Raw genomic sequence first — 12,722 nt, 5'->3', positions numbered from 1 at the left:
AGTTAAATGTGAAAACTGCAATAATCCAGATAAAAGGCATTTATTTTAAACCCCATGTTACATAAGCCGAAACCATGAGTAACTCTTCCCTGGGTTATTCAAACTTGCAGAGATGCAGAAAGCATAACGTCAAAAGGCTTTATCATCACAAGCTCTGCCAGTATGCATTACATGTCGTGAAAAATAAAAGCTCTTTCAGTGTCGAAGATAAAAAGCCATTTCTTGAGCTCAAGTCGTAAAGGAAGCCTAAGTGTCGCTGACCATGCCTGTGCAGAGTAACTTTTCAAATGTGTACACTCGGCCTGATCAGCACTAAGACTGCAAAGCCCTAAAATGTCACCGTGGTTCTGACTTATGGGATGGAGCAGCACATAGTCGAGCATTGTATTGAATTTTTTTTTTTTACAAAATTGTGTGCACAGCAAGCCGATAAGGACAAAGAGGCGTTGTAGTTCTAAATGCAGTCGTGAAAACAGCGCCCCCTGGTTGTAGAGTTCACTTAATGATGTCTTGAGAACAAAAAAAAGAAATGTTCTTGGTAATAGAGGAAAAAAAACATCTTAATTCAGAGGAAATGGCACAATAATACAATTCATAATAGCTTAGAGCTGTAATTTTGCACATCTCCGTGGTCTGTATTGGTGGGGGTTGACTACTTAGCGAGAAACTATCCCTGTCCCATGTGTATGATCGCAGCCCTGTCACAAACAGTATGAGCCAACTCAGAGCGGTTTGGACTATCAGGGCTGTTGTTTCGCCTCTCTCTGCCTCCCAGGAATGCTAAGTCTCTTGGTTCTGCCTGCCTTGAGGATGATGTAACAGCTCCACAGAGACCGAACAAATTTGTACCCTTTTAGCGGTCGGGCCCAGTGTCCCATTCAACTCACAGAACCGAGAGAGGCCGGGGAAGACAGAGGAACGGGGAATGAAAGAGAGAGGGAAAGTGAGATAAAGACAAGGGGGTTGCGGGTTATAAATGCAGCCGGTTTCTTTTTTAAGTGTCGGCGTTACTCATGCAGTCAGGTTTCTGGCAGCAGGCCCCTACTGCTTTGTTATCCTACTGTTACAGAGGCCCCCACAGCCCTCAACCTTTCACCCCGACCTTTCACCCCGTGGTCCGCTTGACTGATACACCCTACAGTACAGTCTCTGGTGTGGTCCGTAGGGAAGTGGTATCACTGATTCAGCACGGCTGTAGAGACCACAAAACACCCCTTTCTTCCCATCCACTCGCTCCCGTCTCATCCCCTTATCATATTCTAAACTGCACCCAGTCACAACACAAATTGGCAAATTTCCACTGTGTAATCACACCCAACAGCAGAACAAGAGAAAGGAGACAGGGAGAGGGGGAGCGGCATTGTTTAGAAATAAGAGACCCTTGTGCCTGTGTGTTTAGTAGTGGAGCTCTGTCGGCAACTGCCAGTAAGATGGGCTCTAATTTGCTCATTTGTAGCTGTCAGTTGTGCTTTTGTATGCCCGGCAATGCAGGCCAACCAACAGGCAGAGGCAGCCAGAGCGGCTGGAAACGACAAAGCATTAGAAGCACTTTTCATCCCCTATCAAAACATGAGTCAACCTTTTACATTGGCACGCAGGGAACCTGGACAACTGCCACTCATTTTTTGGATGCTGCAATCGTTTTTATCCACACCGCCCCCGCACCCCACCCCACCCCCCCACCCCCTTTTCCCACAGTCACTGATTTGCTTTTTACACACTCTTATCTAATCTTGTGAGCGTATTTATTTTATGCACTTTGCAGGTAGTATAAATGTCCGTTGGAGCGTGCCTTGTTTTCTCAGACTGCTTGTAAAACGTGTTTCGCTTTCCAGTTGGACAGGTTAGGGCAAAACTGGCACATGAAGAAATACAGGCTGGAAAGTGGGCAGCCGTGGCTTAAAAAGGTTAGAGGAGCGGACTGATGACTGGAAGGTTGCCGGTACGATCCCTAGACAGGCAAAATTTTGGGTGGGAGGAAGGAATGAACAATTTCAATTCAGTTTCATTTGCCTAGCGTTAAAAATCACAACAGAAGTTATCTCGAGGCATCTCATAGCTGATGTGCCCTTGAGCAAGGCACTTAACCCTGCAGCTGCTCCACTGGAGGTGCTCAGTGGCCTGCAGTGCAGAATGTGGTTGTACCGAGCACCTCCTAAGTGTGAATGTGTGGGAAGTAGCAACAATTAACTTTTTCCAGATACCACTACCGATAACATTTTTTTGTCTTGGATATTACTATTATTGTCATTACTGTCACTCTTATTGTTGTGGGTGGTATTATATATTATGAGGCTATAGTAAACCACACAGCACTTCTCAGCCAACTCTTACTAGCTCAGTCTGTTGCAGATTAAAGGCCTTTTTTTATATGGGCGACAAAAATCGCCTGACTTGAATTCATTTTCAGTGAGAGGCAGGCAGGGGAGTAACGCGGGGCCAATAGGGATGCAGTCATGCCCGTGCTCACATGTGCACCTGCACGCCCGCCTCTTCGAACAAAGTTATGTCTAGGTCTACCATCCAGTGATGACATTCACTAAACTCACATCTGGAAACCAGCACAGGATGTACCCCGGCTCTCCTGCCGCTCCTGCTCCCACAGCTAAACTGAACTGATGATCTTCCACCTCTGTTACATGGATCTTCTGCCACAGCCCAGAACCAACTACGATGTTTGCTAGTAGACAAATTCTTCAGTTTTAAGTTTGTAACACGTTTTGGACTTTTTTTTTAATGGCGCGTGCTGTGATTGTGTTGCTTTTCTGCTGAGCTGCCATGGTCGTTGTTATGGTTACAGTGCACAGGTTTGCAGGTCAGCCCAATGCAATTTATCCCTTCACATAGGATGTGGTGAGAACAGCGAACCGGCGGCGTGCAGCTGCATGTGATTTTCATTGCCCATCTATGACATTTTGGCCATGGGCTTAAAGTTGCAATGTTACATATTTGTGATTAAGAAAAAACATCATATTATGAAATCTGTATCGGTAATGTCAGTCCGATATCCAGTGAGTGAATTACGTCAGTATCGGCACCCGATAACGATATTGGATCGGATCAGTCCCAACTCTAGAAAAATACATCCTCTCCGCTTCTCTCCTCTTTGGGGAGGATTAGGATAGAGTCCCTTTCATCCTGCTGTAATCCTACACTGGCATTCCAAGTCAAACAAGAATAAATGTGTATGCACACACACACTCACACACTCACGCACACAGACACACACACACACACTGACATATTGTACTGCAAGATATCTATATTTTCTGAAAGTTAACCCAGATAAGGTCATTCACATACAGTATGACTAACCACGTTTATTGCTCATCATCTTCGGGGAAGGAGTTGTTCAGTGAATGTCCTCCTCTGGTCCTTCGTCCTCCTTCTCCCAGAGAGAGGGATAAACAGAGAGAGAGAGAGAGGGAGAGAGAGAGAGAGAGAGATGGAAAGAGACATTAAGTGTCTGATCTACCTCCCAGCTTGTCTCTGTCATCCACCTCGAGTTTGGGTCAGCTGAGCCCCCCCCCCCCCCCCCCCCCCCCTACTGAGACCTACAATGACAGATTGGCAATCCTAATACACTACTCGCTTTATCTGCTTGAATTAAAACCCAATTGGAGATGGGTTTTGGGAACTGTTGACTCAGGAAGGCATTTTTTTTTATTTTTTTTTATTCTTACAGGAATTATGTGTGGGTGCTTTTTTTTTTTTTTTTTTTTTTTTTAAATGTAATCATAGGGATAGAAGCTCCAGGGGTATCAGTTGGAGGATTAAACATAGAACTAATATAGCTAGAAGAGGAGCTGTTGTTAGCCCTTTATTAAGAAGGATGTTTGTTTTTAAAAGGTTGGGGCCCAGACTTATGTGTGTGTGTGTGTGTGTGTGTGTGTACGCGCTTACAGGAAGTGCTCGTGAGGCAAGCAGGATGTACAGGATGTGTTTGGCTTGGCTGAGCTGGCAGCTAGGTTGCAGCTCTGAGGCTTGCTGATATGGGGGAAAGAGTGCAAAGATCCCCCCCCCTTCCTTATCCTTCTTTTACAAACCATTTTGCCGCAGAAATACCCCACAAAGTATGCAAACAAACAAAAACCATACATCCCGCCCGCCCACAACACAAACAAAAAAAAAAAAAAATGTGTGCTGTCAGCTGGGATCGAGACAAAGCGCTCCAGGAAAAGTGCTCCTAACCGGGCTCGTTACTCTCAGACGTCGGCTAATTGAGCCATCCATCAGTTTTATTCCACCGCACAGAAACAGACTAACCTGGACACTTATGAAACGAAGGGTATGATGGACGAGCCAGACTCGCACCTATTATGTAACATCTTGAGGTCCGCGCCACTGGGATATCAAGGTTGTGGCGTCACAAACAAACTTGAGGACACGTAAGGACAAACAACTTGAAGGAGGCTTGCTTATGTCAGCTGATCGTTGTGTGGAGTTAGTGGCAGAGGAAGTGGGCAAAGAGAAAAAAGAGAGAGATTACAGTAAATGGAGAGAGAGAGATGAGACAATGAGGGAGGGGGAGACGCAGTCATCATGATCGGGGCGTATATAGGCCTGTCACCAAATCCACAGTGACATATCACAGCTCCCTCCTTCGTCGCTTTAGTTGCACCCCTCCTTCTCTCATATCTTCTGTGTTGACAGCTAACGACATGATGGACTGGCTGCCCAGGGTAATGAAAGAGGGAGAGGGAGAGAGAGAGAGAGAGGGAGAGAGAAACCCACACACAAAGACAGCACACATGAACCTGTCTCTCTCACCTCAACCCCGCCGCGGGTTTCTCCTCAGCTGTGGCACAAGGTCACATTTTTAATCCCGTTCGGGTCACAACCCCAGTCATCAGCTCCCATTACACCGTACACGTCCCATCCTCGTACCGTTGATCCCTCGGGGAAGCACCTGCGGAGTGGGAAACTCTGCAAAGGCGAGTGAGAGAGTGACAATCCCCGCGCAAAGCTAGATAAACTTGAAAACGCATATTTTCTTCATTTTGGCCTAAACCGGTGTGTCCCATCCGTGAAAACCCTCTTCAACGGCGTGTTGTTGTACAGGGAAAATGGCGCTTTCAGAAATGATGACATAGGATTGGCATGTGATTCAGGGTGTTGTCTCGTATTGAGCATATGTGGCATATGCGCAGGTCAGGTGTGTAGGCCTATGCATGCTCGATAGGGGATTTTAAAGAAATGTGTTAAAACATTGGTTACGTTTTTGCCGTATAACGCCACAGAATGACACAGACCGAGATCAGTTGCTTCTGTGATCGCACTTTGAATGTTGACTATTTCAGTTTCACTCATTTTCAAGTTTCATTCCCATTCGATCTAATGCTCCCTCTGCACAGCCTTCAGCTCGTCCTTATTTTCAAGAGGGCCTTTAAGTCTGGAAATAAGGACGAGCTGAAGGCTGTGCAGAGGGAGCTGAGAAGGAAGATCAGAGAGGGGAAGAACACCTACAGGAGGAAGATGGAGGATCAGCTGCAGCAGAGAGATGTCTGTGGAGTCTGGAAAGGCCTGAAAACCATCTCTGGCCACAAGAAACCTGACTCCCAAGCTACGGGGGACCAAAAGTGGGCTGATGATCTGAACTTATTCTTCAATAGATTTGATCAGTCATCTGCCCCTCCCCCAGCCCAGTCCTCCATGCTGCAGCCCCCCCTCTCTGCACCCAGTGTTAACTGCCCAAATCCCTCTCCCTCCCCCTCCCCCTCTACAACACTCAGCTCTCAGCCACCCCCCACTTCTCACCTCATCAACCCAACCCCCCCACTCACACCCTCCAGCACACAGCCCCCCTGCTCCAACCTGTCTCTCACAACGACCCAGGTGAGAAACCAGCTCCGGAGGATCAAGACAAGAAAGGCTGCAGGTCCAGACGGCATCAGCTCCAGACTCCTCAAGTCCTGCGCAGATCAGCTGTGCGGGATTGTTGAGCACATGTTCAACCTGAGCCTGAAGCTGAGGAGAGTGCCACAGCTGTGGAAAACATCCTGCGTGGTACCTGTGCCCAAGACTCCGCACCCCAAGGATCTCAACAGCTACAGGCCGGTGGCGCTAACATCCCACCTGATGAAGACCCTGGAGCGGCTGGTCCTTGTTCATCTCCGCCCCCTGGTGGGACCATCACTGGATCCACTTCAGTTTGCCTACCAGCCTGGCATTGGGGTGGATGACGCTGTGATCTTCCTCCAACACCGAGCTCTCTCTCACCTGGAGAAACCTGGGAGCACTGTGAGAATCATGTTTTTTGACTTCTCCAGTGCTTTTAATACCATACAGCCTGTACTTCTGAGAGACAAGCTGGAGCACACCGGGGTGGGCCACCACCTCACACACTGGATTCTGGACTATCTCACCAACCGTCCACAGTATGTGAGGACCCGGGACTGTGTGTCCGACACGGTTGTCTGCAGCACGGGGGCCCCGCAAGGAACGGTCCTGGCTCCGTTCCTCTTCACCCTCTATACTGCAGACTTCTCATACAACACACCCACCTGTCACCTGCAGAAGTTCTCTGATGACTCTGCAATCGTCGGCCTCATCACAGAGGGGGACGACAGAGAGTACAGAGAACTGACGCAGGACTTTGTGGACTGGTGCCAGCGGAACTGCCTCCAGATCAACGCGGGGAAAACCAAAGAACTGGTGGTGGATTTCCGCAGACGTGCACTCTGCCCCTCGACACCGGTGAACATCAAGGGAACAGATATTGAGATGGTGACATCTTATAAATACCTGGGTGTTCACCTGAACAATAAACTGGACTGGAGCCACAACACAACTGCACTTTATAAGAAAGGCCAGAGCAGACTCTACCTGCTCAGGAGACTGAGGTCTTTTGGAGTGCAGGGGGCACTCCTGAAGACCTTTTATGACACCGTGGTGGCATCAGCCATCTTTTATGGAGTGGTCTGCTGGGGGAGCAGCATCTCGACGGCTGACAGGAAGAGACTTGACAAACTGATCAGGAAGGCCAGCTCCGTCCTGGGATGCCCCCTCGACTCAGTGGAGGTGGTAGGTGAGAGGAGGATGATGGCTAAGCTGTCATCCATGATTGTGAACGACTCCCACCCCATGCAGGACACTTTAACTACACTGGAGAGCTCCTTCAGCGACAGACTGCTTCACCCAAAGTGTGTGAAGGAACGCTATCGCAGGTCCTTCCTTCCTGCAGCCGTCAGACTCTATAACAAGCACTGCTCCCAGTAGACCACACACTCTCCAGGACTGCACTGACTGCACTAGAATGCACATTCTCAGCACCTTAACTACCCCCCCCACCCCCACCCCCCACCCACGTACACACACACACACACACACACGCACACTGCACTACTGCACACACATAAAGACGGGAGGGAAGGGGAGATCCCATAAGGCAGGATCAAGTGTGACAGTTCCTGAGACCCAGTCCGGGAGTCAGGTTCTGCCACTTGGTCTCATGGGTTCACACTAACCCTGAACCTCCGGAGTGTGTTGTTCCCCAGGTTTTTGGGTTTTTTTCTTCTGTGGTTCAATTGTTCACAGAGTATTTTTCTCACTCCTTGTTTACAGTGTTTATATTGCTCATTCCTTGTTTACAGTGTTTATATTGCTCATTCCTTGTTTACAGTGTTTATATTGCTTTATTGTGTAAATTGTGCTTTGTATCTTGCTATCCACTTTGCTGCTGTGATGCGGGAAATTTCCCCACCGTGGGACTAATAAAGGAATATCTTATCTTATCTTATCTTATCTTAATGCGTTACGCAAACAGAGTTTCATTTTTAACCCAAAACATGAAGGTTGAAATGCACTCTCTCTCTCTCTGCCCGGCTGTGTACTGTGTTGAATGGCCTCTTGCAAGTCATCCGGCATGCTTGGTTTATATTCTCAGCACAGCAAAATTTGGACCAATAGGATCGTGTCTTACTGGTGGACGCCTATGTTGCCTGTGCAGAACTCATGCTTTTATTTTCTATTCTAAATAGGGATAAAAATGGCTATACGATCAAACAGCCACATACTTGCTATTTCTTTCTTTTTTCTGTCTTTTTAAAATAACTTTAAAGTACATTTATGTTATATTTGGGTTTTTTTAGCCTCGGTTTACAAGTTTACACACATCCAATGTGGAATGTGACTGAAACTGAAATAATGTGTTCAAAATACGATCACAGAAGCAACTGATGTGGGCGAGTGTCTTTTTATGGCTTCATATGGCGAAAAGTAGCATGTACAGGCCGATGTTTTAACAAACCTACATATGCCTTTAAACGTTTTGGGGCGCGTCAGTGTGAACGGTGCACTTTTTGGAAATGGTCAGGAAACGCATCGAGGTGTTGTGTGGACGGAACATTAGAAACGGTGTTTTCGAATTTCCCGGCTTAGTGCGGCCTGAGGAAGAGAGCAAGCGAGTAAGAAAAAAAGAAGGATTCACTGTTCAATATACAGTTCAGCAGTCATGCAGAGAGGTCAGGTCAGGCATGTACACAGCCTGCCGCCTGTCGTCTCTCTGCCAACATGGAGGTGCTCATGTGTGAGCTTTAGTTGGACAGGCATGGAGGGATCCAGCAGGCCAGCGCAGACTCAGGCTGCACAGAAACTGCTGCTGCTGTGACAGATGGCAGAATGAATAAGTGAGTTCTTAAAAGAAGATGTGAAGAAAATTGTCTTTATGGCAAAACAGTTTTCACAGCCTATTGAGGATAATGCATCGGCTGCCAAGCCAACGGTCTATATTCAGATGACTTATATTGTCACTGTGGAGCGATTGGTATTGTGTAACGATGGCGGCAATTATGATGGGGCTGTAAATTCAATTAGAGTCATGACAATCTTAGCACAAGAGTGGGCGAAGCTGCCACTGTGTCTGTGATATTCAATGGCCTATAAGAAGAAGCAGTCCTGTTGTTCATTTACATGGTGTTGCCTCTGCAAAAAAGAAAAACTCTCTCAGGGAATGTAAATGTGTGGGTTAGAGACACGATTTTTCGAGATATTATGTTGCAATTAGGGTTGCCACTTATCCAGATTTTTCCTGAACTGTGTGTCCTGAAATGTGGAAAATCCTTTAATTAACACAAAATAGTTGTGGCATCTAAAATGATGATTTCAAGTTTTATGTTTTTATGGAATACTTTCCCTGTATTGCCCGTGCTGTAATATGATTCATATGATCATATCTATTTATTTGTAGTTATCAAGTGTGAGTATTTTTTCAGGAGCAGTCACAAAGTTGTATATTCAGTTATTTCTGTTACATTTTTGATAGACTGATGAAAGATTTTAAAATTGCATAGCAGTATTGTTATATCATATCTACCTGTATACATGGATGAAACTGTCTTCCCCACTCCACTGACCTGTCAGAGCAATTTGAGCCAGTGAAGTCAAGTTCCTCTGAAGCATTCAAAATCATAGTGTGTTGACAAAATATTTCTTTTTTCACCGATGATTCTGTTGCAGGAAGCTATGTCAGTGACAGCGAAAACAGAGATGAAAATATCAACAATGACCAATCAGCATAAACTTTCCAAACGAAGCTTTACACAGTGAGCTGCACAGTGATAACGTCTGTTCTCGTCTCCTCTCATTTTCGTTCCAGACTCATCGGGCCAGGTGACGTCCTCACCCCTGGGCTCACCCACATCCCACCGGGGCATGCACCCCTCCCTGCTGAGTCCAACTTCCATGGGGCCCTCTGGCTCTCTGCACTCTCCCATCAGCACACTGAGCTCGCCCATGAATGGCCTGGGCTCACCCTTCTCCGTCATCAGCTCACCCATGGGCCCCCACTCCATGACCTCACCCGGCATGGGTTACGGCCCCAGCGTTAGCCCCCAGGTGAGGCCCGAGACAGATTTACACATGTGAAAATACAGGTACACACACCCTCTTCTGAGCGCACATTGAGTGGGTTTTGGCAAGGACTGCATTGCACAATGCGTATCATGATACATGGGTCACAATACGCCTATACCTGGGTAAACTAATAAAATAAACAACAATTGTCTATCAAATGACTCAAAACAGCATACAGTTCCCCATTTCATTTTATTAAAACAGAATTAGCACAATGCACTTACTTAACATGCTGAACTATAATGTAAATGTTATATAAAACGCACATAAAAGTGCATAAATGGTGTATAATGATACAAATGGCTACAGAATCAATGCAACATTGTGAGAAAAAAAATAACGTGATTCTCAGTTGTATTGATTTTTATGTGCACAGCTGTAGTAAATTGCACAATTGCCCAAATACTATCATACAAGCCTATAATGTATTTAACATTGTTTGACACACAGCAATAAGCAGTATCTTGTATGGTTTACTTGTCACATGAACACACAGGAGTCAAACATTTGGGCGTAATGTTTTAGATTTTTGGGCTACTCTCTTATATAGACTGACTGTTAAACAAGCACACATCCACCAACATAAATGCACACACACACACACACAGTACACACACACACATGCATACAATTGTCCTCAGCCAACTAGGCAGAAACTTTGTGTGTCTTGTCTGGCAAACTGTACTCGCATATCTCAGAAATTCAAATTGCACTCATTTACACTTGCACACTTGCACACACTCATGTACACACTCACAATTTCCCTAAGCCAGGCCCCATTAGACATCAGACAGAGGCCCTGCATTGACCCCTTGCCATAGTTAATCAATGCCTATTCAACGGGGATTGCATAGTACTTCAGCTTTGTCACTCATCCGCCTATATCGCAGGCGTATTTGTCACTCTCTCCAAACCATGTCCCGCTTTCTTCCTTTTACTCTCAGCCTGCTTCCCTCTCTCTGTCCTTTGCTGTCTTTTTTTTCCTTTCTTGTTTGCACATTTATTTCTTGTCTCTCTCTCTCTCTCTCTTGCGTGCAATCTCCCTCTCCTCGCTCTTCTTCCTTTTTTCTTTCCCATCGTTTTTGTTCCATCAATAAGCCCTAGTTTCTTTGGTATTGTAAAAAAAAAAAAAAAACCCTTCACAATTAAGACATCAAAGACTTCCGTGGCCCAGTTTCCGTCTGGAGCCATATCTAAAATTGAAAACATTTTCCCCCAAAACGCAGAAACATCCCTTTTTTGTGTTTGTTGATAATTATGTTAAAGGGCGTCGACAACGTGATGCTATTTGGGATGGGCTTTCCTAGCTATTGTTGGGCTTATCACAGCGTTCTAAGTGAAAGTGTCCCATATGTAATGGAGTTAAGTGTGGATTAAGGGCACTTTCAGAAACCGGCCAGAATCGTTCATTGCTAGAAAGCCCCCTTCCCTAACCCCCTGATTCCCCTTACGCTTTTTAATTCCAACGCTTTCATCTGTGCAGTGCCATCTCCATCCTGGAGCTGAGTGCGTTATATGCAGCTTGAATGTTTAGGTAGCAACTGTTACTGTTGATTCAGCTTGGTCCGTCTCAGTTCGAAAGAATGTATGAGAGGATATTTTCAGTGATTTATGAATGCTGAGGGACAAGTTTAAGTTTTAACTTGCTCTTGATTTTTACAAGTACAGCGATTTGACATAAATTAGTATAATAAAAAAATAACACCACCATATCACTAATTTTGCTAAAACAGCTGTGCAGAGAGCAGGTGCTACTTTTCTTTCTGGGGTGAATGAGGCATGTGCTAATTATGGCCGTGCCTACAGTGATGAAAGGTGCAGGAAATAAAGGCAAGGAAAGGAGAGCTTGAGTTCTAGCTACTGTTTGCAGGGATGAATCTATGTGATATTGGGGAGATGGCTGATTTATGGACAGTAATGGCGCTAGATTTTATAATGGTACGGTAGCTGTTCATTTCTGGCCCCGATAGTAACAGTAACAGAGGCTCGTGGCCAAAAAACGCCCTTGAAATTTCATGGAATGCCAGTGAAATTAAAACGTGAAGGGGCAAAAAAAAAAAAAAAAGCCCCGGGGAGTGTGGAGTACCCTTTTCCGCATTCGCTCTGTTCAGATTTCATTCATTGAGTTGCCAAATATTCACGCATGAATGTGAGCGCTGTTTCCCATGGGCCTCTTGTCGGTGATTCGCAGGAACCTTCGAACACTAATTTATTTCCACTACATTCTGGTTGAGAAAAAATTAAACCGTGTTGGAACAGAAAAAAAACAACAGCCTAAAGAAGCAGAAAATACCAGGACCATGCCTCCAGTCGTACAAGAAAATGCTGACTTCGCATAAAGCACTGTGTCAACTCAAAATAAAACAATCAATGTAGTAAAAATCTCAAATTGGCACCATGCTCTCCTGTAGGGCCTGCAGTCAGTTTCCAGCAGTGGGAAAGTTAAATCCATGATGTTTTGCTGATATGCAATACAAATGCATTATTCATAGTTCGACAATATAAAGGCCCCTAAAAATCAGATCAAGAAAGCAAACAAACAAAACCAAAAAAAAAAAGAGTCTTGCCCTGGTTGTGTACCCATTTTTGAGGATTTTAGCTATTAAGGGTGGTAGTTTGTGAAACCGATGACTGTTGCTTGGTGAGGGTGGAGGCTGGCAGTTAGTGTGAGAGCGTGGCTCAAGGGTTAAAGATGGTGCAGGACCCTGCGGTTATGAGGCGCGGTTCTTCTGATGGAACGTGATTTGAGTCAGACGGCAGATGCCACTTGCTTTTAACACTCGGCTGACTTGCTGTTTTCATGAGCACTTGACTGGAACGAGGTCACAACTCAAGCCCTTCCCTATTTAACCTCCCGGAGACCGGCACAA

The 12,722-nt window shown here is 45.7% G+C and overlaps 1 protein-coding gene across 2 annotated transcripts in view; it reads left to right on the top strand.

The window, feature by feature from the left end:
* The window catches only part of rxraa (retinoid X receptor, alpha a), a 117,903-nt gene that overhangs the window by 62,590 nt on the left and 42,591 nt on the right, over positions 1-12,722 (top strand). For both annotated transcript variants that reach the window (XM_030064978.1, XM_030064979.1), the window contains exon 3: positions 9,596-9,834. In XM_030064978.1, the coding sequence (XP_029920838.1) occupies positions 9,596-9,834 (239 nt within the window). The remainder of the gene's footprint in view (positions 1-9,595; positions 9,835-12,722) is intronic.

Source organism: Myripristis murdjan, chromosome 12, assembly GCF_902150065.1.
Source record: "Myripristis murdjan chromosome 12, fMyrMur1.1, whole genome shotgun sequence".
In the NCBI taxonomy this organism is placed as follows: domain Eukaryota; kingdom Metazoa; phylum Chordata; class Actinopteri; order Holocentriformes; family Holocentridae; genus Myripristis; species Myripristis murdjan.
Note: the sequence above shows the minus strand (reverse complement) of the source record. Positions and strands in the feature narration are given on the sequence as shown.